At 32.4% G+C, this 25,597-nt stretch overlaps 1 protein-coding gene across 2 annotated transcripts in view; it reads left to right on the forward strand.

Moving 5' to 3' along the window:
• The window catches only part of LOC126880453 (molybdopterin synthase catalytic subunit), a 67,795-nt gene that overhangs the window by 11,408 nt on the left and 30,790 nt on the right, over positions 1 to 25,597 (forward strand). For both annotated transcript variants that reach the window (XM_050644319.1, XM_050644320.1), the window contains exons 2-3: positions 10,722 to 10,897; positions 19,935 to 20,177. In XM_050644319.1, coding sequence (XP_050500276.1) covers positions 10,722 to 10,897; positions 19,935 to 20,177 — 419 coding nt within the window. The remainder of the gene's footprint in view (positions 1 to 10,721; positions 10,898 to 19,934; positions 20,178 to 25,597) is intronic.

A 25,597-nucleotide genomic window follows, 5' to 3' on the forward strand; every position in this document is an offset into this window, starting at 1 on the left:
TTAATATTATGTGACACATGACAGAGGCTCGACACAAATGACAATCGATGAAAAGCCCTATAGCATCTCTTGATCTCGTATGGTGATCATGGAAGTTGGAGTTAATGTTAAACTTACTTTTGTTGGAATGAATTTCAATCAGCGTCTCATATATATAGAGTGAAGGTAATGACATAATACCTAACTTCTGAAATAAAGGTTTACAGTGTTCCCTATACTCTACTCTTGCAAGTAGGGGAGAGTTGGACAAAACCGGGTACCACTCCAAAAATCGTCTGTATCTTTTGCTATATGAGAGTAGCAAATGTTTGCTGCAGGTTGAAATATTCTCAAATGACTTAAGTTTGATATGCCAATGCCAATTTTTAAGAATATTCTTAGATTTTTAATTTTTTTTATTTTTATGAAAATATTGCAAAATACCCGGTTTTGTCCAACCGGTATGATACAACCGGGTAGTAACTTAATTACCATGTAAAAATACTAATGGGCAGAAAATAAAATATTTATTAAAAGTATGTGAACAAAAATCGAACAGAAGTCACAAATAAAAACTTAATTTACATCATCATAGGTACTACAGACGTCATAAGCCTATTTGGTGCAAGGCACACATTTTATCCAGCCGTCATTCGCATTATAATTTGAAAATAGTTAATTGTAATATAGACACGCATCAGCATTATTATCTTCTTTCTCCAAACTCTCCAAAATTTTGTTTTTGGTGCAGCCCGTTTTACCACGTTTTTTCTTTTTTGTCCAGTTCATTTAGTTTTAATTTTTTTACGACTGGAGATTTTTTAAATTTTTCCTACTAGCTTCTTCAACAGAAAAAGCCACACGTTGTAGTTAACTAAAAGCAAAAAAACCACTGCAGAAACTGGAAGTAACAAGAGGCCTGATAAAATCGGGTACCCGGTTTTGTCGATTTTCGGACTACCCGGTTTTGTCAAACTCGTAAACAAGACATTAAATGTTATTTAAATTTTTAAATTATGATATAATATTCAAAATTTTTGGCCAAATTAAAGGTAATATACTAGGTTACATGTATTAAATTTTGAAATGGCCATTAGTTATTCATTAGAGGAGAAAACAGCTATCAACTTTCCTTAAAAATCGAGTTTCCTGCATCAAAAAACAGGTGAGGTCTTACTGCTCCTTCACAGATTACTCAAATGAGGTAGAAATGAATACACACGACTGTTGGTGGTAAAGGGACACTAATTTTAACATTGTCTAATAGATAGCAGCAGACAGTTAGAAGAATTAAAGGGTACCCGGTTTTATCAACCTACCCGGTTTTGTCCAACTCTCCACTATCCTCACTACTTTCTTTTGTAATTTAAAAATTCTGTCTGCGTGACAAGAGCCACCCCAAACAGTTATTCCGTACTTTAAATGGCTATGGATATACAGTGATGAATAACGCAAAAGATGGAAAACATAATACATTGCGAAGTAAAGAGAGATGAAACTAGAAGAGGTGGAAATTATCGGTATAAATTAACATTACATAGTTTCCCACCTTTAGACGTCTGTGATAGGAGTATTTTATAAAATTCTCCTGTCTCAGTGACAGTATTCATTAGTCAGCACAGTAATTCAAGAAAGAGCCAACAGACATCACGAGAAATTGGAAGACCACCCCAACCAATTAATATTACCATTACTGCAGCCACTAAACAACAGAAGATTGCGAAGATTATGGCCCATAGATCTTCGCTGAAACTGAGGTGAAACCGCTGGGTGATGTACCTCATAACGCCATTTTAGTGTACAATAATACATTGATATATGTTATTGTACTTGTTATCAAATTAGCTTATTCGCCCTGAGCTTCGCTGGTGTCGCTCCTGGCGGATTACTAATTCAACTTTCACTGGTAATTTTTAAATTTATTATTTAATTGTTATCGCTTAATATTTACAACGCAAAAAAGTAATTAAATTGTAATCGATTTTTTAAAGATTTTGCTAATCATTTTGACGTTCTATTGATAAAATATAAATTTCTTACTTCGGATACTTTCACAATTATCGTGTAGATGGCGCAGATTAATTTATAATTACATATTACGGAACATTAAAAAAACTTAAATTCAGCATTTAAAACGTAAGTATATTTAAGGTAAAAATATATACCACAGCTTTAACCAACTAATATTTTTTATAATTAATGTTTTTAATTTTAATTTTAAATTAATCACTTTGACATTTATGTCAAATTTCCGGTAAACGTTTACAGACTTGCCACTACTGGCGCTCGCCAATTTGTAAATATCCCCTCTACGTACGAGCTCACAGCGTATAGAATATGTAATTCTGATTGCTAATAAATGCTTACAAAAAAAAAAAAAAAATATTCCTTCGATATGTCTAAAGGTGGGAAACTATGTAATGTAATGTTAATTTATACATTTATATCGATAATTTCCATCTCCATTAGTTCCATCTATCTTTACTTCGCAATGTACACTAAGCGTCAAAATTAACGCACCACCTTTTAATGTCTCATATTTCCTAAACCTGTTGATTTTAGTGATTTTTTTAATATGTTATATAATAGCTTTATTCTTCAAGAATATCGATGTAATAATATTGTTGCGATATATCGATGTTGGGAGGTAAGGGATCGGACTTAACAACAATACATCAATCGATCCAAAAGTCAACCTCACCTGCACGAGTGGTAGTCTAAAATTACCTGGTGCCTCCTGCTACATAACAGACGAGGCTCTGGCGACCGAGTATGAGCGGGATAACCATACAACAGTTACAGCGAGTCAAGGAAATGTGATCCCTACAACTCACCAACCCGCCTGGCCAGCGTGGTGTTTTATGGCTATTTTCCCCAAACTAGCAATGTCGAACTTACAACAAAGCGGAAATGGACCCCAGGTGGGTAGGAGAAATCCGGAGTCCCACATCGGGAAACCGATCAGCCTCATGGATTCTGGGGGAGGCAAAAGCTCGACAAGAACGAATCAGAGAAAACGGAAAAATATCAGATCCATGGCTCAAGATGAAAAGTTGTACGAACTCGAAGAGGAATTAACTAAAATCAAATGGGACATTGTAGGATTGTCAGAGGTCAAAAGAAGAGGAGAAATGTGTATAGACCTAGAATCAGGAAATCGCCTCTATTACAAAGGAAAGGAGGACGAAACATATGGAGGAATAGGATTTCTGATCAAAGAGAAAATTAAACAAAACGTAATCGAGTATAAGAGCATATCAGATAGAGTAGGATATATCATACTAGAAATTAACAGGAAGACAAGAATGAAACTAATACAAGTATATGCTCCAACAACAACACATGATGAGGAAGAAATTGATAACTTTTATGATGACATCACCACAGCAATGGAAAACAAAAATATAAAAACAACAATCGTTATGGGAGATTTTAACGCAAAAATCGGAAAGAAAATGGAAGACTCAGAAAACAAAATAGGAAACTACGGACTTGGATCAAGGAATATTAGGGGCGAAAGACTACTAGAATATTTGGAACAACAAAACCTTCATGCAATAAATACATACTTTAATAAGAAGCCAAACCGAAAATGGACATGGGTCTCCCCAAATGGGGTGACAAAAAATGAAATAGACTACTTCCTCTGCCAAAATAAACAAATCTTCGAAGACGTAACTGCACTTAATAAATTCTCAACTGGCAGCGACCACCGCATACTACGAGCCAAAATAAAAACAAGCAAACTAGCGACGCAGAAATCTAGAAGAAAACCAACGGCTATTGACCATAGCAGAATAAGACAAAACGCAGAAGAATATAGACAGACTTTAAGGGAAAACTATAATCAACAAGTAGCAAAGGAAGAGTCAGAAATTAATAAGATCAATGAAGAAATGAAAGAAAAACTCTTGGAAGCGGGAATGAAAACTGCCAAAAAACTAACAACAAAAGAAAATAGATTAAGTAGCGGGACAGTTAAATTAATGGAAAGTAGACGAAAACTAATAAGCGAAAACAAAAGAAACACAGTAGAATACGTAGAACTAAACAAACTTATTAGAAGAAAAACCAGAGAGGATCTAAGAAAACACACTGAAAATGAAATCGAGAAAGTAATTGAGAGAAATAAGGGCCTAAAATGCTTACGACCAAATTTAGGGAAACCACTACTCATTTCAATAAAGGATGAAACAGGACGGGAAGAGAGGAGAAAAGATAAGATATCAGAAGAAGTAGAAAGGTTTTATAAAGAACTATACACCTCAAAGAAAGACGCAAACTTCAACACTCAGGAATATATCAAGAAAACAATCACGAATGTAAACTCAGAAACACTACCAAAAATAGAAAATTATGAAATAGAAGCAGCACTATCACAATTAAAGAACAACAAAGCACCAGGACCAGATGGAATCCTTGCTGAAATGTTGAAAGAAGGGAAAGAAGAAATCTTACAAACATTAAGAAATCTGTTTAATCAGTGTCTACATAAAGGAGAAATACCCGACGAATGGAACGAAAGTCTTACAATCCTGCTATTTAAGAAAGGCGACAGAAAGGACATAAAACATTACAGACCCATCTCACTGCTGTCGCAAACGTATAAACTATTCATGAGGATTATCAACAACAGACTAACACACAAATTGGACTCGTATCAACCCGTAGAGCAGGCAGGATTCCGAAAGGGATATAGCACCACTGACCATCTTCTAACAATTAGGACACTAATAGAAAAAGCTAACGAATACCATATAGATCTGCACTTAGCGTTCGTTGACTACGAAAAAGCATTTGACAGCGTGGAAATGTGGGCAATAGAAAAAGCTATAAACAACTGTCGAATAGATTCCAGATACAGAATGCTAATACATAATATATATAAGAAAGCAACAATGACAGTACAATTGGAAGAAACCACAAAACCCATACCAGTTAACAGAGGAGTGCGACAGGGAGATGTTATTTCTCCTAAACTATTTACATTAGCACTGGAAGATGTTTTCAAAACAATGGAATGGACAAACATGGGAATAAACATAAATGGAAAGAAACTAAACCACCTAAGATATGCAGACGATGTAGTAGTCATAGCATCAAGTTTTGAAGAACTACAAACCATGCTAACCGAACTAGCAAATGAATCCGAACAAATAGGTCTAAAAATGAATTTTGCCAAAACAAAAACAATGACAAACACACAAGACAATAGAAACGTAATACTAAACGACACCACAATAGAAGCGGTTAATGATTATATATATTTGGGACAGATTATAAAAATAAATAAGGAAAACCAAACAGCGGAGGTAAAAAGAAGGGTCAGATTAGCCTGGGCAGGATTTGGAAAATTAAAATGGGTCCTAAAGAATAAAAAAATACAACAATACTTAAAAACAAGAGTGTTTGACCAGTGCATACTCCCAATTCTCACATACGCATGCCAAACATGGACCTTGACCAAGGCAAACATGGATAAAATAATAAAGACACAAAGAGCCATGGAGAGAGCAATGTTAGGAGTAAAATTGACAGACAAAAATCAAAACAACTGGGTCAGAAATAGAACAAAAGTCAAAGACGCAGGTCAACATATAACCAGGCTAAAATGGAGCTTCGCAGGTCATAACGCTAGACAAACGGACAATAGGTGGAATAGCACGATACAACAATGGAGACCATGGACAGGAAAGAGAGCAAGAGGACGACCCCAGATGAGATGGGGAGACGACATTAAAAAGATAGGAGGAACGCACTGGAAACAGAAAGCACTAAACAGAAGCGAATGGAGGAAACTGGGGGAAGCCTATGTTCAGAATTGGACGAATTAAAGGGCAAAAGAAGAAGAAGAATATTGTTGCTAAACAGATAAGTGTCATTGTATACCGGGTGTAACAATGATAGTGTGTTTTTTCCTCAAAGTTTGGAACACCCTGTGGAATATTCTAGCGTATATAAAATATTGAAATTAAAACTCAACTGTAACCTTAGGCTTTCTTAACATTTCGCTTTTTGATTTATTTGATTATGTTGGATAATAATAAAGTTAGATACTTAACAACTAGCAACATTTTTCATCAATACAGGGTGTTTCTAAATAAGTGCGACAAACTTTAAGGGGCAATTCTGCATGAAAAAATAATGACCGTTTACTTCATAAACATGTGTCCGCAAATACTTCGTTTCCGAGATACGGGATGTTAAATTTTTTCTTACAAACTGACGATTTATTTATCGTTCTAAAACCGGTTGAGATATCCAAATGAAATTTAGTAGGTTTTAAGAGGTAGTTATTGCGCATTTTTTGACGTACAACTAAGAATTTTATATTCACCATTGGCGTGCATACGGGTTATATTACCCGGTCATATTACCCGTATGCACGCCAATGGCGAATTCTCTTTTTGATTCGCCATTTTTCTTTTTGATTCATTCACTTATGTTGGATAATAAAAAAGTTAGGTACTAGCAACGTTTTTCATCAATACAGGGTGTTTCTAAATAAGTGCGACAAACTTTAAGGGGTAATTCTACATGAAAAAATAATGATCGTTTACTTGATAAAGCTATGTCCGCAAATGCTTCGTTTCCGAGATACGGGATGTTGAATTTTTTCTTACAAACTGACGATTTATTTATTGCTCTAAAACCGGTTGAGATATGCAAATGGAATTTGGTAGGTTTTAAGAGGTAGATATTGGGTATTTTTTGGCTTACAATTAAGAATTTTATATTCACCATTGGCGTGCATACGGGTAATATGACCGGGTAATATAACCCGTATGCACGCCAATGGTGAATATAAAATTCTTAGTTGTACGTCAAAAAATGCGCAATAACTACCTCTTAAAACCTACTAAATTTCATTTGCATATCCCAACCGGTTTTAGAACGATAAATAAATCGTCAGTTTGTAAGAAAAAAATTAACATCTTGTATGTCGGAAACGAAGTATTTGCGGACACATGTTTATGAAGTAAACGGTCATTATTTTTTCATGCAGAATTGCCCCTTAAAGTTTGTCGCACTTATTTAGAAACGCCCTGTATTGATGAAGAATGTTGCTAGTTGTTAAGTATCTAACTTTTTTATTATCCAACATAATCAAATAAATCAAATAGCGAAATGTTAAGAAAGCCTAAGGCTACAGTTGAGTTTTAATTTCAATATTTTATATACGCTAGAATATTCCACAGGGTGTTCCAAACTTTGAGGAAAAAACACACTATCATTGTTACACCCGGTATACAATGACACTTATCTGTTCAGCAACAATATTATTATATCGATATTCCTGAAGAATAAAGCTATAACATATTCAAAAAATCACTAAAATCGGACAACAGGTTTAGGAAATATGAGACATTAAAAATGTCCCATTTTTAAGGTGGTGCGTTAATTTTGACGCTTAGTGTATTATGTTTTCCACCTTTTGCGTTATTCTGCCGGTTATTAGTGCGCTCATCTCACTGTAGACAAAATTATGTATTGTACATAAAATATCATATTAGGGACATGATGGAGCAGCATTCTGTAGTACAATAAAACCGATTTATTTGCAACTGTGAAGAAAAGATTCAACGGACATTCGTTGACGCTATGTTGCCTAATCAAATCTTATTTTAGAAGTTGTCCATTAAACTGTAATAATAATACTCCATAATTACTGTAATGTCCATAATTACTAATATCAAAGTGAAAATGTTTGAGGTAATTAATAAAATATGTTATTTTGTGAAGTTATTAGTCATAATCGTTAAAATGAACCGAATGAATGAAAGTATATTAAATTAGACCGCTAAATTTCTTTCATACTGAGATTGCGATATTTAGTTATAATAAATTGTTTACAATTTCTTCGAAAACTTCTTAAATGAAAAGGAAAACCAAAATGGTACTATTTAAAATAATTTACTTACCTATCATTACATATATGGAGCAGAGAATTGGGTATTGAACGACAAACAAGAATAGGGATTGCAAGCCGCAGAAATCAGGTATTTAAGAAAAGTCGTGGGAGCTAGGAGAACTGATAAAAGACAAGATATTAGAAGAGAATTAAAAGTAAAAACCTAAAGGAATGAGTTTTTTTTAATGGCATGGACTTTATGTCATTCAGCCAGTCACAACATGAGTATTAGTGCCATGTGTAGTGTGTATGTTGAGTAAGTGTCTTGTTACTTTGCAAAGTCGACGGCATTGTCTTTGCAAAGAGACGCTAATTGTTTCCAAACGTCTGCGGTCCCTCCGGTGAGTACCGATCACACAAGGACAGAAACTATTTTCATCCATTAATTTATAATAAATGAAAAAATTCCTGACTGGTGAGATTCGAACTGGTGAAAAGGAATGAATTCATGAAAAGAAATTAAAATGGACTGGGCACTTATTTAGAATGAACGACAACAGACAAGTTAAAATGACATGGGAAGCGAGGCCTATAGGGGAAACAGGAGAGGCCGACCAAGGGAAAACTGGAATACAAGTGTGATGGAAATATTAAAGAATAGAGGAGAATCGTGGCAGGAAGCCAAAGAATTAGCTAGGAACCAAAAAAAGTGGTGTAAGTTCGCAGAGAATAATGCGTAAAAAAGAAACCTCGACACCTTCCAGTATAAGAGGAACATCGATTATGTATGTGTATGTAAATTGTTTACAACGGTTGTGGTAATAAGCTTATAAAAATAGATTTACCTGTTTTATTTTCAATATCATCAAGGTCGCTATTGGCCCCTCCCTTTACCAATGAGTGACCTTGAGGGTTGCAGTTAAATCTGTTGAGCTGTACTATATCTTCTATTAGAATCCTCCTTATCCCAGCATATACTAGGTAAAAACAATTTACTGCATAAATTGTGGACACCAAGCATACACATTATGTCCTAATACTGTTTAATCAGGGACAGGGTCGGCAAGGTTTTTGTCTTTTCAGATAGGTATACCATCTAATTAAAAGGCTTCAATCATCATAGAAGATTTTTGAATTTTGTTTTTTTTTATTTTTTTTTGTTTTTTTTATTTTTTTGTTTTGTTTTTATTTTTTTTTTGTTTTTATTTGTTTTTTTCACATAGATTTATAACCTAAACATGTTTATAAACTAACTTTAGTCTATGTTGTTTGGACGTAAGAAAATGGGTTATAACATCATCATAAAATTTATTAGTGTGTTGCAGAGATTTTAATAGTTTTTTTCTATTGACATTTGAGAAAAGCTTGGCATTCTCTTTTGTTTCATGGTGTTTCGACAATATGTTTTTACTCTTTTGAGACAAGAAAAATCCCGTTAATTTAAGGCAAAAGTTGGTAGCAATGAGAGAATTCATGATAATAATTTATTAATTGGGGGAACAGTTTGTTGCAATGAACTGCAGTATATATAAAATTATACATATTTTGTAACTTATCCCATCTTCCGAAAATATTTGGATCAACATATAAAACTTTTAATTCATTTCCTTATTTTATTTGATTAAAGAATGATGAATAATTTTAATACACTTGCCTAATAGATATTTTGAAAATTCTTTGCAAATTTTTGCAAATCTTCAAAATTTGAAAAAATGAGTATCTATTTGCATAAGTAATAATAGTATCAAAAATTTCAAAATATACTTGTTTTTGAGATCTGTGTCATACTTTTGTCTTTTTTGGAGGTGTTCGGAAATATCAAGCGAATCCAAAACGTCACTGCGTATATATTGAAAATTACTATCTCTGAGATTTTTACCAGCTTTGTTACTCTATTTTTGGAATAAATAATGTCAGTTGACTGATTTTGAACAACATTGAACATCACATCAATTTGGGTAAACACTGTCTTAAAAATATGTAAAGAAATATTAAAAGAATAACCATTTAATAAAGTTTTCAAACCGATTGCTTCACGGATCGAGATATCATCACTTGCAAAATTGTCGCCATTATTAATAAAATTACAAATTTCCAAAAGCTGTTTACAAAAATATGCTACAGTGAAAACTAAGCGAGATTTAAAATTCCAAAAGCTACTTATTTCATAATTAATTTCATCCCGAGCGCACTATAGCAGGGTACTTACGTGGCTTGCTACGTGCCTTGCTGGTGCCTGCCCACCACCGATCGGCAGATTGGTATCTGCCGGACTCTGCCATTCAAATACGGGTGAAATTGTGGTGAAATGTATAATTGGTTGCCTATCGGCTAATATTCCACAGCGCTTCTTACAAGTAAATCGTCGATCTAGGGACGGCTTGCCGTCCCTGCCGAAGCGGATCTTACAAAAAAGAATTCACACAATCGCAATCGGATGCATGGCTGGGAATATTAGTTTAAAAAGTTTCTTACCCGCAGGGATCACTTAACGTATCGGATTGATCGAATTATTTTAAAAACAATGAATAGAATTTAGTCTGTATTATCTCACAGATATTTTTTTTATTTTACAGAAACAAATATCATCAACTCTGATTAAATTAAATATTTAGAAAATCTACAATGTGTCCATAAATGTGTGGGTCGCCACTGCCGACCCTGACCGGCCGCCACTGATTTGTGTAACACACCTTAAGGTTACTTTTTTTTAATTTTACAAAATATACATGAAATCTGAAAATGGTCACTAACAGTAAGATTTTACAAACTATAATGCAATGTAAATATGTGTAAGAGTTCACCAATGTAGTTATGTCAATCCGAATTATCTATTTCACATTTCAGTTAATTTAGGTTTCTACAAATTATACAAAACATTTTTCTTTAGGTTGGGCTTAGTTCCTGTCAAAGAGGCCAGTATCATTATTGGAATATCTTCACCACATAGGGCAGATGCAATAAAGGCCACAGAATTCTGTATTGACAATGTGAAAAAATCTGTTCCGATTTGGAAAAAAGAACACTACAAAGATGATACGCCCCAATGGAAGGAAAACAAAGAATGTGCGTGGTCTTCTGTTAATATTCAAAGTTAAATAGGTTTATTCTGGTATATTTTCATTAAATATTTATAGTGTTTTTATATATATATTTATATATATATATATATATATATATATATATATATATATATATATATATATATATATATATTTATAGTTGTCAATAATTGACATCTTTTAATTTTAACACTATACAAATTTATGTTATAAAGAAATAATGTAAGCAGGGTTGAAATTAAGGTCTGTCTGAGATTAGTGTGTAGGTTACATTGTCTTTTAAATGTCTTTTAGTTTATTTCCTAGTTACTTTACTTGCTTGTGTCATTGCTCTTTGCATTGACTAATTTTTACTGTACAGGCATGTATCCTTTCTAGTATGTTCTCATTGCATTGGTAGTTTGGTCTTGTTGTGAGAGACAAGTCTATACCGGGTGGTGAATTGGAAAACGGGTAAAAATGTAAAACGGGTACCTCAATGTAAAATTCTCAATTGTTGAATTCCTGCTTCCCTAATTATTTTACATCAAAAGTCATGAGAAACTATTTGTAGAGGATTAAAATCTGTTTTAAAAACAAAAGTTAAAATTGTTCTACGATTTAAACAGAGTCCAAAATTTTGAAAAATAGAATACATTTGCCATACCTAAGTAAGTGCGTAAAAGTAAGGCCACACGTTACTATTTCTGACAGTACGCAAACTATTGACTGAATAAAACATCTTTATTATTACTACTTTCTCCTCAACTGAGGACATCTTTTCGACTTTATTGTTTTTTAAACAATAAAAACGATAAAATAAAGATCCTGACAGTTCAAAGTATTGTTAATATAATAATTCATTGTGACCGAAGGCAACCTTATACACATTCTTGCACTGTGTGTGGCCTAAATTTGGCAAATACTTTGATAACATTTATTATATTTTACAAAATTTTGGAATGTGTTTAATTCGTAGAACAATTTTAACAATTGTTTTCAATAAAGATTTCAATCCTCTACAAATAGTTTCTCATGTCTTTTGATGTAGAATAATTAGGGAAGCAGGAATTCAACAGTTTAGAATTTTACATTGAGTTTCTTATCACCACCCTGTATAAACTCGACCTTTTAAGTTTTATATGTACACACACATAACATGTAATCTTTTTGCTGTGGGTAAAGGGATTAAAGTGGCAACTAGGATATGAAAGAAGACCTTATGTTATTGAATGTTTAAATTCTTTAGTAATGTAGACTCCTTAACGGTTTTGCAGCCTTCAACTCTTCTGTTTTCCCATATTTCTAATGAACGTGACATGTGATAACTAATAGTAAAAATTAAAAAAAAAACGTATATGGCATTAATGTTAAAATGTTGTAATAAACAAGTCATATTGTGAAGAATTTAAGGCAACTTGGGAGAACAACAAAAATCAAAATCCAATGAATACCTGATTTGTAATATTAGTATGCAGATGACAACACATTACCTCTCGCCTGTCTACTGCATGTTCCCTAAAACTTCTATACAAGTCAAAACTATAACGCCTGCACCTCAAACCTTGCTCTTTTCCACTGTTTCCATTGTTTTCAATCTGGTAGGATGTAGAGTAACATCGTTTGGTGTTGTTTTATGTGCTATGCTATTATATTGAAAACTTAGTTTTTGCTAGCAGTTGCCACTAGGGCATCCCTGCCATTTCGTTCGTTGCAATCCGTGACTGCACGCCGGGGTTTGTCCTAGTTGGGTCAGAGAGAGCAGCATATGTGCCTCCTGATGAGAGACTAATACGTTTCGAAACCGGTAGAGGTGGTTGCTGCACTCTCTGATTGGACTTGAATAATGATGCGGCTTGAATGTCGTATTAGTTTTATTATAGATGGTCACTTTAATTTTTCTGGGTAGCTTTGAGGTCATCTGTTTCCTCAAGCCTTAGTAAACATATTAGCAAACACTATTATTCTTTTAATTTGTTTGCTGAAATTGTTAACTTAAGTTTATAATAGAAATATATATTATAGTTTTTTAAGTAATTTTTCTTAATTAAAGGAAAATAATACGTACTATACAATATATTTTGCAAATATGATAGAAAGAGACAAATTTATTATTATAAATATATAGGTAGAAAATATAAAACTATAAACTAAATTAATTCGGTGTCCGAATCTTGTACTTCTTCTTCAAACTCCTCATCTGAGTTTAAATGTTCATTCTGTTCTTCTTCGTCAGACTCCCCTCGAGACTCGGATTCCTCTTCTACATGATCTGTAAATAGTTATATGTATTTAGAATTAATTAATAATTAATAAGTGATTAATTAATTAAGTTGCTACGTATTCTCTGTCCTTTTATACGGAGTCGAAGCCTGGACAATTACGGGCGGATCTGAAGAAAGAGTTACCATTGTTGAGATGTGGTGTTATCGAATAATGTAAAAAATATCATGGACACAACACTTAACAAACACGGAAACATTAAGAAAGATCAAAAAGGCAAAAGAAATACTCAACACTATGAAGGAAATAAAAATAAGCTAAAATAAATATTCATTCTCTTCTCCTTCGTCAGACTCCCCTCGAGACTCAGATTCTTCTACCTGATCTGTAAATAGTTGTAATATGTATTTAGAATTAATGAAAAATGACCAATGCTTAATACTTTTCCTTATATAACCAGTCACATCACGTTTTTTATTTCTTAGTGTAGGTATGACCAAAGTAGCTCATGTTTCTTTTTTTCATAGTGTTGAGTATTTCTTTTGCCTTTTTCATCTTTATTAATGTTTCCGTGTTTGTTACGTGTGTCCATGATATATTCAACATTATTCGATAGCTCCACATCTCAACAACGTCAAGTCTTTCTTCAGATGAGCCCGTGATTGTCCAGGCTTCGACTCCGTATAAAAGGACGGAGAATACGTAGCAACTCAACTAGTTAATCACTAATTAATTTTTAATTAATTCTAAATACATATTACAACTATTTACAGATCATGTAGAAGAGGAATCTGAGTCTCGAAGGTAGTCTGACGAGGAAGAAGAGAATGAATATTTAAGCTCAGCTGAGGAGTTTGAAGAAGAAGTACAAGATTCGGACACAGAATTAATTTAGTTTATAGTTTTATACTTTTCTACCTATATATTTATAATAATAAATTTGTCTTTTTCTATCATATTTGCAAAATCTATTGTATAGTACGTATTATTTTTCTTTAATTAAGAAAAAGTTACTTAAAAAACTATAATATATTATAATAAAATACTCTAACGTTTCGAGGAACAACAACATGGATATTGCCAGGTCACGTGATTTTTCTCGAGCGAACGGACTCGCTGAGCTACAACAGAGGACGCAAACAGCTATCGGTATACGCTCTTTCTCACACTGCTGCTTACCTATAGCGCTTTTCATTTATATGCACTCGTAATTTGTTTGATCACCTGGCAGTTGGAAAATTTCACCAAAAAAACTGTCTTTTTTAGAATGTTTATTTTTAATATTAAAAAATACCCTGTCAAAATAATAATTGCACCTCCCTGTCCGGAAGGAATGTACATAGTGTATAGTTGTGTATTTTATACTCGTTAATAGTATGTACAGATTCAGATGAAATCTTCTGAAGTTCAGATGCATCCCCTGAAAATAATCCTGGGGCGCCCATGCAAGTATCTTACAGAGTTAATATCGCCCTCAAATCGCCTGGCCTGTTTATTTTCTTTATATTTGAATATTTAAATTTACTTTAAAGTCACGTCAATGATATTTTTTGTAATAACAATTTTTACCCTTTTGTTTAACTTTGGGGGGGATTTTTGGGGAAAATAACCGCTGCCCTCCAGCCAGACCGGCATTTTTGTATTAGGCTATCATGGAATAGTCACCTGAAAAATTTTCAGGTTGCCTAAAATACCTACTCAAAAATGTCTCACAGCTCTTCGACCATAGTTTGTGTTCAATCTATTTATATTTAGCCCTGTCGCTTGTTCTATGTCGCTCAATTTTCATGATGCAAACATGCTATTTATGTTTCACGTAGAGATGCTAAAATGTGGAATTATAAACTCTCAGTTAGAGATCGCTATAATATTCCTTTCTCTGCTAAAATTTCTTTTAGCTTTTTTCTGTTATTTCAACCGACTGTAGTTTTTCCTTCAATTATTCGATTCTAGCTTATCTATTGTAATATAATCAAGTAACTTTTTCTCTTTTTTTCTGTAAATTATTTTCTTATTTTTGTTTTTCATTTGCCTAAGAAGTATACAAAGCCAGATCAAAATACTTTTCTTTTATGACATTCGTTAGTGTTTTTGTGTTTTGCAATTTCAGGAATATAAATATATTAATTTCAAGTCAATAGTAATTGAAATATTACAGAAAGTATACCAGAACAAATTCAAAATTAAACAATAGAAAATAAAAATAAGATTTATGGTTTTTGGCATAAAATAGCGTTTTATTTTTTGTTAAAAGATGAGTTCACACTATTTAAAACGATATTTTATTTAACTGTGTTGTGTTATCTGTAATTATAGTTTTATCATAGTAATTTTATCTAATTGGATCTTTATACAAAAAAAGAGGCAATTTCAAAAAATCAAACAAAGGCAGCTATTATTAAGTGGGACAAGTAAATAGATATTGTGATTATCTTTCCATTGTTGTGTTCAATTTAGAGGACTAGATTCTGTTTATTAATAAATATAAAACTTTAGACCCGTTTAAATGTTCTAGATATAACTTTAGTGGGTTTTTGCAAGTAGAAATATACAGAAAGAAACTCATCAGAATAGTACTCTGTCATATATTAAAAAATATGTGAAATTTTCAAGAGGTATATAACAACGTTCTATAATTTTAAATCATTGGAGCTGTGTGAACCATTCATATTTATATTTGCTCTCTTTTCTACAGGTTGTGCTTTATCCTTTACGCATTCTTACCCAAGAGGTTGTTTCAATCGATTTTTTTTTAAATTAATCTCTGATCTGACCTTCTTTTGACGTACATATGTTTGGCTTTTTTTATCTACACTTTATTTGGTATTGAGAGAGCGTTATACAATCTAATATTTCATGCAAAACGTTTATAAAGTAAACAAAATATTTTAATAGGTTTCTATAATTAGGGCAGTCAATGAGAGCAAGAACAGGTTATTACCTCCGAATTCTATCCTACTGCATGGATTTTAATGAAATTTTAGGAATAGCCTGAAAATATCTCCGTATTCAAAGTTTACCCTATGCCGATGTGTGCTTTTGTCTTGGGGGCGGTTCCCACCCCTTCTCGGGGGTTGAAAATTTTTTGGTAAACAACTACGGAAGTTGCTAGAGAACCTAATTCTAAGCAAAAACTATAAATGTTTCTTTCGAAAACTCAATACTTTTTGAGTTATTCGTGGTTGAAAATTGGCCATTTTCCAAATTTTCCAAACCAAATGTCGGCGAGACCACAAGCTTCAATTTCAGGCACCAAATAGCCCCTTTTAAGGAAATATGGACCGATGATTCCTTCCACCTACCCATAAACCACACCAAACAGTTGTTTTTTCTGGATGTACTAGCAACTCTTGAACCTCTTCGAGTTGCTTATCACCCCAAATACGGACATTTTGTTTCTTCACGTACCCATTAAGCCACAAATGGGCATTCAAATGTTTTTTTTTGAAAACAGTGACGCCCATCGACTGAAACGGTGACGACTCAGAAAGTCGGTCGGCTTCAGATCTTACACTAATTAGATATTAAATTTTGTATGCCTTTAAGAGGATGGGTACGTATTTTCGGCTGCAATGCTATTCAAATGGGGATTCATTTTTTTCGAATCCTGAGAAAATTAATAAGTATTTTTGAAAAATTTAAACGCAGAATGAAAGATTACGTTATTGGCGAGGGCCGAAAGTCCCTGAGAACTTCCTATAACGTTTATTTTAATGAGTTACAGGGGTGAAAAACTAAGAGAAAATTTAGTGTGATACTTAATTTCAAATATCTCATTCAAAATAAACTTTTTATTTATTCTAAGGAACTTTCGGCCCTCGGTAATAATATAGTCTTTCATTCTGCGTTTAAATTTTTCAAAAATATTTATTGGTTTTTTCAGGATTCGAAAAAAATGAACACAATGTCCGTGGTAATATTTCCAAATCTATCTTTGTCATACAACGCACTCAGTCGAATAGAATATTGTCAGCATACTGTCAGTCAGACAGTGACAATCAGTAATAATTTTAAATATTTGACATGGCATCGGCAATATTTTGAGTTGTTAATTAAATAATATTGATATATAGTGTATTATATTATAGTCTGGGCAGATTATCGGAGAATAGGCCTTTTTTGGGAAAAGTTATTTACCAGCAATTTTATTACTGGAATCTAATCTTATGATTGTATATATTAATAATATAGGCATGCAAAGTCCACAGATAGTGTGCTACTTTTTTTATGAACCAAATGGCGCCCGAAAATCGTGTTTTTTTCAATTCTTGCTCTATAACTCCAAAGATTTTAACTCTACACCACAAACACACAAATAAAAATTCACCGTAATTAAATTCTGCATAGAGACGTGTTTTTCCCGATTTACTTCGATGAAAATTTTTTCCCGGAAAATGCGGGTTTTTCAAACAAAATCTTTAGATAAGTAATTGTTTATCAATAATTAAATAACTTGGTAATATAAAAGCTCTGTTCGTATAGATTATAATTCCAGAAGCCGATGGAAATTGAATGAACAGTTTAGCAACAATTGAATTGTTAATTAAAAATTTACGGTCGCTATAATAACCACAATAATTATGATACAAAAGAATAACTATGATTTTTGTATAAAACGACACTGTACCTATCTAATGTACTTTACATAATTAAAATTGGACTATTTAAGCGGCCTCAGGAATATTTTAAAATTATAAACAATTTTTTAGCTTATAAACAAATAGAATATCTCGGGAAATATTAAATTAAATCATGAAAACGGTATTGGAAAAAAGCGGCAAGACGCTTCTTTTAAAAGAAAAAACGTTTAATTGTGATGAGTGGTTCCTGAGATACAACCGGTCAAAGTTGATCGGAATTTACGGCAAAGATATACATAATAGGATCATAATTTTCGAACCGTCACCTTTTTATTTTGGCCCTCTTTCCCCACACCAATTTTCATATCTTTAAAATACTCATAACATATATTTTTATAATAAAAACTATCGATATTACGAGTGAAAATTGCCAAAAATAGCAAAATTCCAATCAAAAATTAGGTTGGAGAAAATGTAATCTCAAAGTTCAAAATCGGTATACGTTAAAAAAATGCATTTTCTCGGCTTTCCATGGAGCAATTTTCTTCATTCTTTTTTTGTTACCAAGTAACTCGAGTAGAGCCATGTAACTAACGCATTATTAAATGTCAAAGTTGCTTTTGTTTTGTTATAATAAATGTAATAAATTAATTTATTTATTATAACAAAAATTTTTAATTTGTTAAATAATTATACAGCTTCCAAATGAGAATATTTATGTTTTTAACGTTAAAAGGTACACTTGTAGTAAGTTTATCTAAAAAAAGTCTACAACTGGAAAAAATATGCAGTTTTCTTTTCTTATAAATAAATAAATATATTATAACAAAACAAAAGCAAGTTTTACATTTAATAATGCGTTAGTTACATGGCTCTACTCGAGTTACTTGGGAACAAAAAAAGAATGAAGAAAATTGCTCCATGAAAGCCGAGAAAATGCATTTTTTTAACGTATACCGATTTTGAACTTTGAGATTACATTTTCTCCAACCTAATTTTTGATTGGAATTTTGCTATTTTTGGCAATTGTCACTCGTAATATCGATAGTTTTTATTATAAAAATATATGTTATGAGTATTTTAAATATATGAAAATTGATGTGGAGAAAGAGGACTGAAATAAAAAGGTGACGGTTTGAAAATTATGATCCTATTATTTATATCTTTGCCGTAAATGCCGGTCAACTTTGACCGGTTGTATCTCAGGAACCACTCATCACAATTAAACGTTTTTTCTTTTAAAAGAAGCGTCTCGCCGCTTTTTTTCCAATACCGTTTTCATGAGTTAATTTAATTTAATATTTCCCGAGATATTCTATTTGTTTATAAGCCAAAAAATTGTTTATAATTTAAAAAAAATCCTGAGGCCGCTTAAATAGTCCAATTTCAATTATGTTAAGTACATTAGATAGGTACAGTGTCGCTTTATACAAAAATCATAGTTATTCTTTTGTATCATAATTATTGTGGTTATTATAGCGACCGTAAATTTTTAATTAACAAGTCAATTGTTGCTAAACTGTTTATTCAATTTCCATCGGCTTCCGGAATTATAATCTATACGAACAGAGCTTTTATATTATCGTTATTTAATTATTGATAAACAATTACTTATCTAAAATTTTAGTTGAAAATTAAAGATTTTGTTTGAAAAACCTGCATTTTCCGGGGAAAATTTTCGTCGAAGCAAATCGGTAAAAACACGTCTCTATGCAGAATTTAATTACGGTGAATTTTTATTTGGGTGTTTTTGGTGTAGAGTTAAAATCTTTGGAGTTATAGAGCAAAAATTGAAAAAAACACGATTTTCGGGTGCCATTTTGTTTACAAAAAAAGTAGCACACTATCTGCGCACTTTGCATACCTATATTATTAATATATACAATCATAAGATTCGATTCCAGCAATAAAATTGCTGGTAAATAACTTTCCTTGTATTTTGCTAATTAGCCCAGAGTATAAGCAATGTTGTCGATTTTAGCGCTTCCTTCAGTGGTTTACATCTAATCCAACACTAAACAGTCTGTATATCAAAACAACAAGTCTAGAATATTAGAATGGGTATTTGGTATGTAGATATTGCCAAAATATTTATACCATGATCGATATCTATGTGTAGCATCGATATTTGTAAATAAACAGATCCTCTTTAAAAAAAAATGTTAAAGTTTTTATACCTATTATGTTTGTTTGTTATCCTTTATTGAAACTTTATCATAGTTAATAAAATGTTATCTGACAATTGTCTTTCATTTTTAGCTCAAACGTTTCAGGTACATCAATCCGTTGAAGCTCCCCGCGTTCTTCCACATTTAATACAGATCAAGGCATCTAAGGCTGAAGTTGACAGTAGAATAAATAAACTTATGGAAAGAAAAAGGTACGAAATAGACTTAAACAATCTCCATGAGTTTTGTCCGAGCGATAGAACTTCCGAATTTACGTGTGCAAGAGTTGATGCAGTCGTTCACAAAAGGAAGGATGGCAAAAGTCACTTACAAGGTAATTCAAGATTAAGTAGATTCAGTAGAATAGCTACAGGGTGTTTCTATATTCGACCGATAATACCCGACCAAAGAGAGCTGTCGTTATTTGAAGAAGTTTGATATATTTATGAAGATGATATACAGTATGATGCAAACGTATGGAATAAATTAATTTAATCAGAAATAGACCACTTAAAAAAATCTTAAAGCAAGTTAATTTTGACATCGTGTCATCAGTGTTGGCGTAATGACGTAATTGACGATTTTTTTAAATACAAACCGAGGTCACGGAATACCTCATTTTAAAGGTGTTCTACCTCTTTGAGGTGAATACCTCTTTTGCAAAGATGCAATTATTTGTATGTTTATTTCTAAAAGTTAACCAAAAGTATCTACTTAGTTAAGTAAAATGGAATTATGGAAATGGAATGGTCTTCTGACATCTCTCAGAAGACCAAAACCACCAGAAGTACATGGCCTCCAAGTAAATTTTAAATTTTAGAAAGTGTGTTCGTCCAAATCTATGTAGTCAAATGTCTATATTATTCTAACAATAAAACACTGAAAACGTTTGTTTTCTATACTTCCACAAAATTTATTATAACTATGTGACTACAGCTGTTTCGGCAGAGTGCCTTTCTCAAGTGATTTAGTTTACTATGTGTTTGCCTTTTTAATGTCTTTAACTGAAGAGGTTGAGGAGTGAGGAGCTGTTTGTCTCGAGTTGGTCATTCTGAATTATATCTGTATTTTTTAATTTATTAATTTCCATAGATTCTAATAAAGCTAGCTTAAGGCCTTTATTTTGAATATGCAGAATTTTAAACTCTTCATTAAAATAATGATTATGTTCTAGAAGGTGAAGTGCGTATGTAGAAGTGTCTGTTTTTCTTTTGTTGAAAGCCCTTTTGTGTTCTGCTCTCCGTTTGTCAAAGGTTGTGCCAGTTTGACCGATGTAAGTTTTCGGACAGTCACCACAAGTTAGTTTGTAGACACCACTCTGTAGTTGTTTTCTCTTTCGGCTCTTATTGTTCTTAATATATTTGCTTAAGTTGTTGTTAGTTCTGAAAGCTGGTGTTATTCCTTTCTTTTTTATGTATCTGGCTATTTTTGTTGTTATCTTGCCAGTATATCGTCGGTTTACTGCCAAAACCAGATAAGTTACGTTTTGTTAGTTTTGTGAAAATCAAGTTTTAAAGTTTAAGCCTGCAATAAAACAACTACATGAAAAGCAACCTTTAATAACCGATAAAATAACATATATTGTGGTACTGTGAAGATAATTAACGCCAAAAATCAGAAAAAAAATTAGGAAATGTTAAAGAATTAAAAAAAAATGCAAAAAAAATCTGTACTTAACCTATTTTGCCTGAACTGATTGGCGTAATTTGAATCTTGTCTTAAGGAGGGGGTATGGTTTAAAATATTTAATTTTTTTTATTATTTCAAATAAAAGTGCATACTTTTAAGAATACTCTCTGAAAATTTCAAAATAATCGGAGTAAAATTACCAGAGATACAGGGTGTTGAATATCCCTACCTTCGACTCGCTTTGCCGCGGCTTCGCGCCAGCACGCTTGAGCGTAGTGAGAAACGTTAAAAAACTGTTCGCCTTCTCTTTTGTAGATTACTCCGCAATTCAAAAAACATATTCCAATGTTCATCACTTTACGACTTGGCAGACAAATAAGAAGATGAAGATGCACTTGTCAAAACTTTAAACGCATTTTTCTCAAAACTGCTTTTTCAAATGCGGTGGACATTGTAACTGAAAAACTACTTGACCGATCTACCTCAAATTTTGCATAGATTTTCTTTAGACATTTCGTGAGGTAACAACGTCGAGATATTTTTCGTTTTGTGTTTATTTTTTGTTCAACAATATTAAATCTGTTGGTTTTCACAAAATTTTTATCAAAAATTTCGTATTTTTGACTTCTGAGTGATACCAAAAATTCAAAAATCATTAAAAATAAAAAAAACTCGACGTTGTTACCTCGTGAAACTCATAAGCTAATTAAATCTTTTTGAATTTTTTGTTTCGTATGATCCAGTGATGAGTTCTGATGTCCACCGCAAAATCAATTTTTTTTTGAGCTGCCGGCCAAAATTTGTCGCCAATGGCTTATTTTTCAATAATTTGGATTGAATTTTTTCTTAAATATTCTTTGAATTGTACTTAATATGTTTATTTAATTTAAAAATAAAATAATTCTACCATAGCGTCGAAAAAAATTCACAAAAATGTGCTTGATATGTTGATTTCAAACCATACCCCCCCCCCTTAAAGTATCTTTAACTTAAATGTCAACTTCAGGATCACTATCTTCAAGTGCTGGTTCAAGAATATTGTCTTGAACGTCCTCGGAGGATGGTAAATTATAATAATATGAGTGAAATTTGCACAACTTCAATAAATCTTGTTTTTTTTTGGAACTTATAGGTCGCATCTTCGTATACGCGTCTTTTAGCGTTATTTCTTTTAAATTAGGTATTTTTCGACTTCTCCCAAAAACGTTTATCTCTTTGTATTCTGAGGTATGATCATACCTATACTCAAGGATTCCTGGTTTAGCCTTTTGGTATCGAAAACACTTAATTTTTAACCAGTTTACCTTTTCGTTTTTCATGTCTCTCGTTTTATTTTTAATAAGCTTAGAAAGGCCTTCTAAGTCAAGAAAATCATTATATTTGAGTTCCTGCACAACAAACGGTTTCTTTTTCGATGATGTTGTTATGGCCATGCGAAATATTGTTAGCCAATCATGCATTGTATACACAGGAACATACTTCTGGGCATACTGTCCACTTCCATGTAGCTGTGTCCACATTACAGAAACTTTTGCTCTATAATCATCAAGTTAAGATTTTTTTTAACCAAATAGAGTAACAAAGCGCTAACATTTTGGTTCCTGTTTTGTCCACTGCAAGTGTCAGAATACACTGATAATATAAGTAAAGAGGCAGGTGCCAATTTCTAAGCTACCCCTTTTCCCATGAAGCTCTGTCCAGCTATAACAAAACGCATTATTTGGCGGTGCTAGCTCATACACTGTCAAATTATAAGTGCAAATTTTTCGACTGTAGTACATTGGACTCACGTCGCTACTCGGTATTTGAAGCACACATTGCAAGTCAAATGTAGCACATAAAAAATTGGACTCTTTCATAGCTTTCTTCAAGTATAACACAATTCTTTTCAGGCACCGATATGCATGTAAAGTACACTAATATTTAAGGTTATGTTTACAATGTTTACAGAGCCCTCTGCGATGAAATAATATTGCAGCAAAAACAAGATAAGTGTCATTTTAATTTAGTTTGGAGGTGCAAGTTTTCGTCAGATAATTCACGTAAAAAAAAGTTAAATGACACTTATCTGGTTTTGCACACTTGGGCATGCTAAAGTAACGATAACATAAACTACAAAAACAAGATAATTGTAACTTTTTGAAATTTGTACTTTTCGTTAAATTTGCACTTAACTTGTTTCAGTTGTACAGTTTTGACCAAAATGAATAATTGCCAAAACAAGCCTACATAATTCACCTCTTTTCCATTGTCCGGCACTTATATGTTTTACGCAGTACATTTATATACGGATTTTGATTACGAAAATGCACTTAACTCAAACATGGTAAAAAATGCACTTATCTGGTTTTGGCAGTAAACCGACGATATGTGATAGAGCAGAAGGTACTGGATTCTTTCTGTGGTGGTGGATAGACTAATTTCAGGGCTTTCTTATGGAGTTTTTGGTTTAAAATGTTATTAATTGTTTGTTCGTTATAGCCATTGTTTACTGCTATTTGTTTAATGATGTTCAGTTCTGTCTCGAAGTTATTTTTTGACATAAGAATTTCTGTCAGTCTATGTATCATGCTATGGTAGGCTGCTAATTTGTGTTGTGTAGGATAGGATCATGAATTGTGTATAGTTGTGTCAGTATGGGTAGGTTTATGATACACGGAGAACTCATGTTTGTTGTGTAGTCTGGTAATTGTTACATCTAGAAAGTTTATGGACTTATTCTGTTCTGTTTCTATTGTAAACTCAATATTACTATGAAGTGAATTAATGTATGATAGAATTTGGTCAAGTTGCCTGTTGGTTCCTGTAAAGCATACTAGTATACCCCATTCCACGAATATACGACCCTCTTGGATTATCGCGACAACGAATATTTTACTGTGCAAAATATGAAGAACGAAAGTAAATTGCAAATTATATTGTTGTTTATTGGAGTAATTACTAGAGCAAAATACTTTCGTACTTCTTATGTTGCACACTAAAATATTCGTTGTCGCGATAATCCAAAACAGTCATATATTCGTGGAATACACCATATATCATCCACGTACCTCCACCAGTATAAGAACTGTTTAAATACGGGATGTTTAGAAATTGTTGTTTCAAGCTGGTTCATAAATATATCTGATAGCAATGGGTTCAGAGGATTACCCAAAATAAGTCCTGCACTGTTGTTTGTGTATATTTGATTATTGAATTCAAAATAGTCTTGATTTATGCAAATTTCAAGAAGGTGTAAAATTTCAGATGCAAGGATCGGATTTGTACTATTATGGTCTAAAAAATTTTTAACTAGAACAAAAGTTTCTGTAGGAGGAACACTAGAAAAAAGATTTTTTACGTCAAATAAAATTCAGTTCAATTTGCATTTAGTTGCCATTAAGTCATTGGAATGTAAACATCTCAATTTGCATCCTACGTGTTGGGGAATTCAATACCTTACCGAAGGGCATTATCCTTTTTGCCATGTATCCATCCTAAGGCATTTTATTTAAGTAAGCACCTTTAATGCATCCATATTATATTTAAAGGGTTTTTACCCGAATATTTCTTTGGTGACTCAGCTGGCATCCAATCTGTAAGTATACCTAACCAACTTGCTTTAACCTTAGTCAAAATTTAAATATCAACTTTACATTCAATAAAACGATTATACTTACTTTTAGGTCTAACACTGATGATGATTTTTTATAAAATCGAAAACGTTTTATTGTGATGAAGCCCTTTAAGGGATTTTTAATAATAAAAAAATATACCTTTTACAAAGGGTTTTTTTTCCAATTTTTTAATAAAAGAGTACCTATAATTTAGGATGTTGTGGGTTCATAATATTAAGGTATTTCTGTTCTGTTAGATTTAATATTGATATTGAATTTTCAATGGCTAGTTTAATTTGTTTTCGGTATTTTTCTGTGGGGTCTTTGTTTAGTGTTATACTATTTAGGTTATTTAAAAATTCTATTGTTTTGTTATTATAGGCATAAGGAGAAAGGCACTCTGCTGAAACGGCTGTAGTCACATAGTTATAATACATTTTGTGCAAGTATAGAAAACAAACGTTTTCAGTGTTTTATTGTTAGATAAAATGAACTTCCATCAAGTAACGGTCGAATCGATCAATTATTC

This window comes from Diabrotica virgifera, chromosome 2 (genome assembly GCF_917563875.1).
Source record: "Diabrotica virgifera virgifera chromosome 2, PGI_DIABVI_V3a".
NCBI classification, from domain to species: domain Eukaryota; kingdom Metazoa; phylum Arthropoda; class Insecta; order Coleoptera; family Chrysomelidae; genus Diabrotica; species Diabrotica virgifera.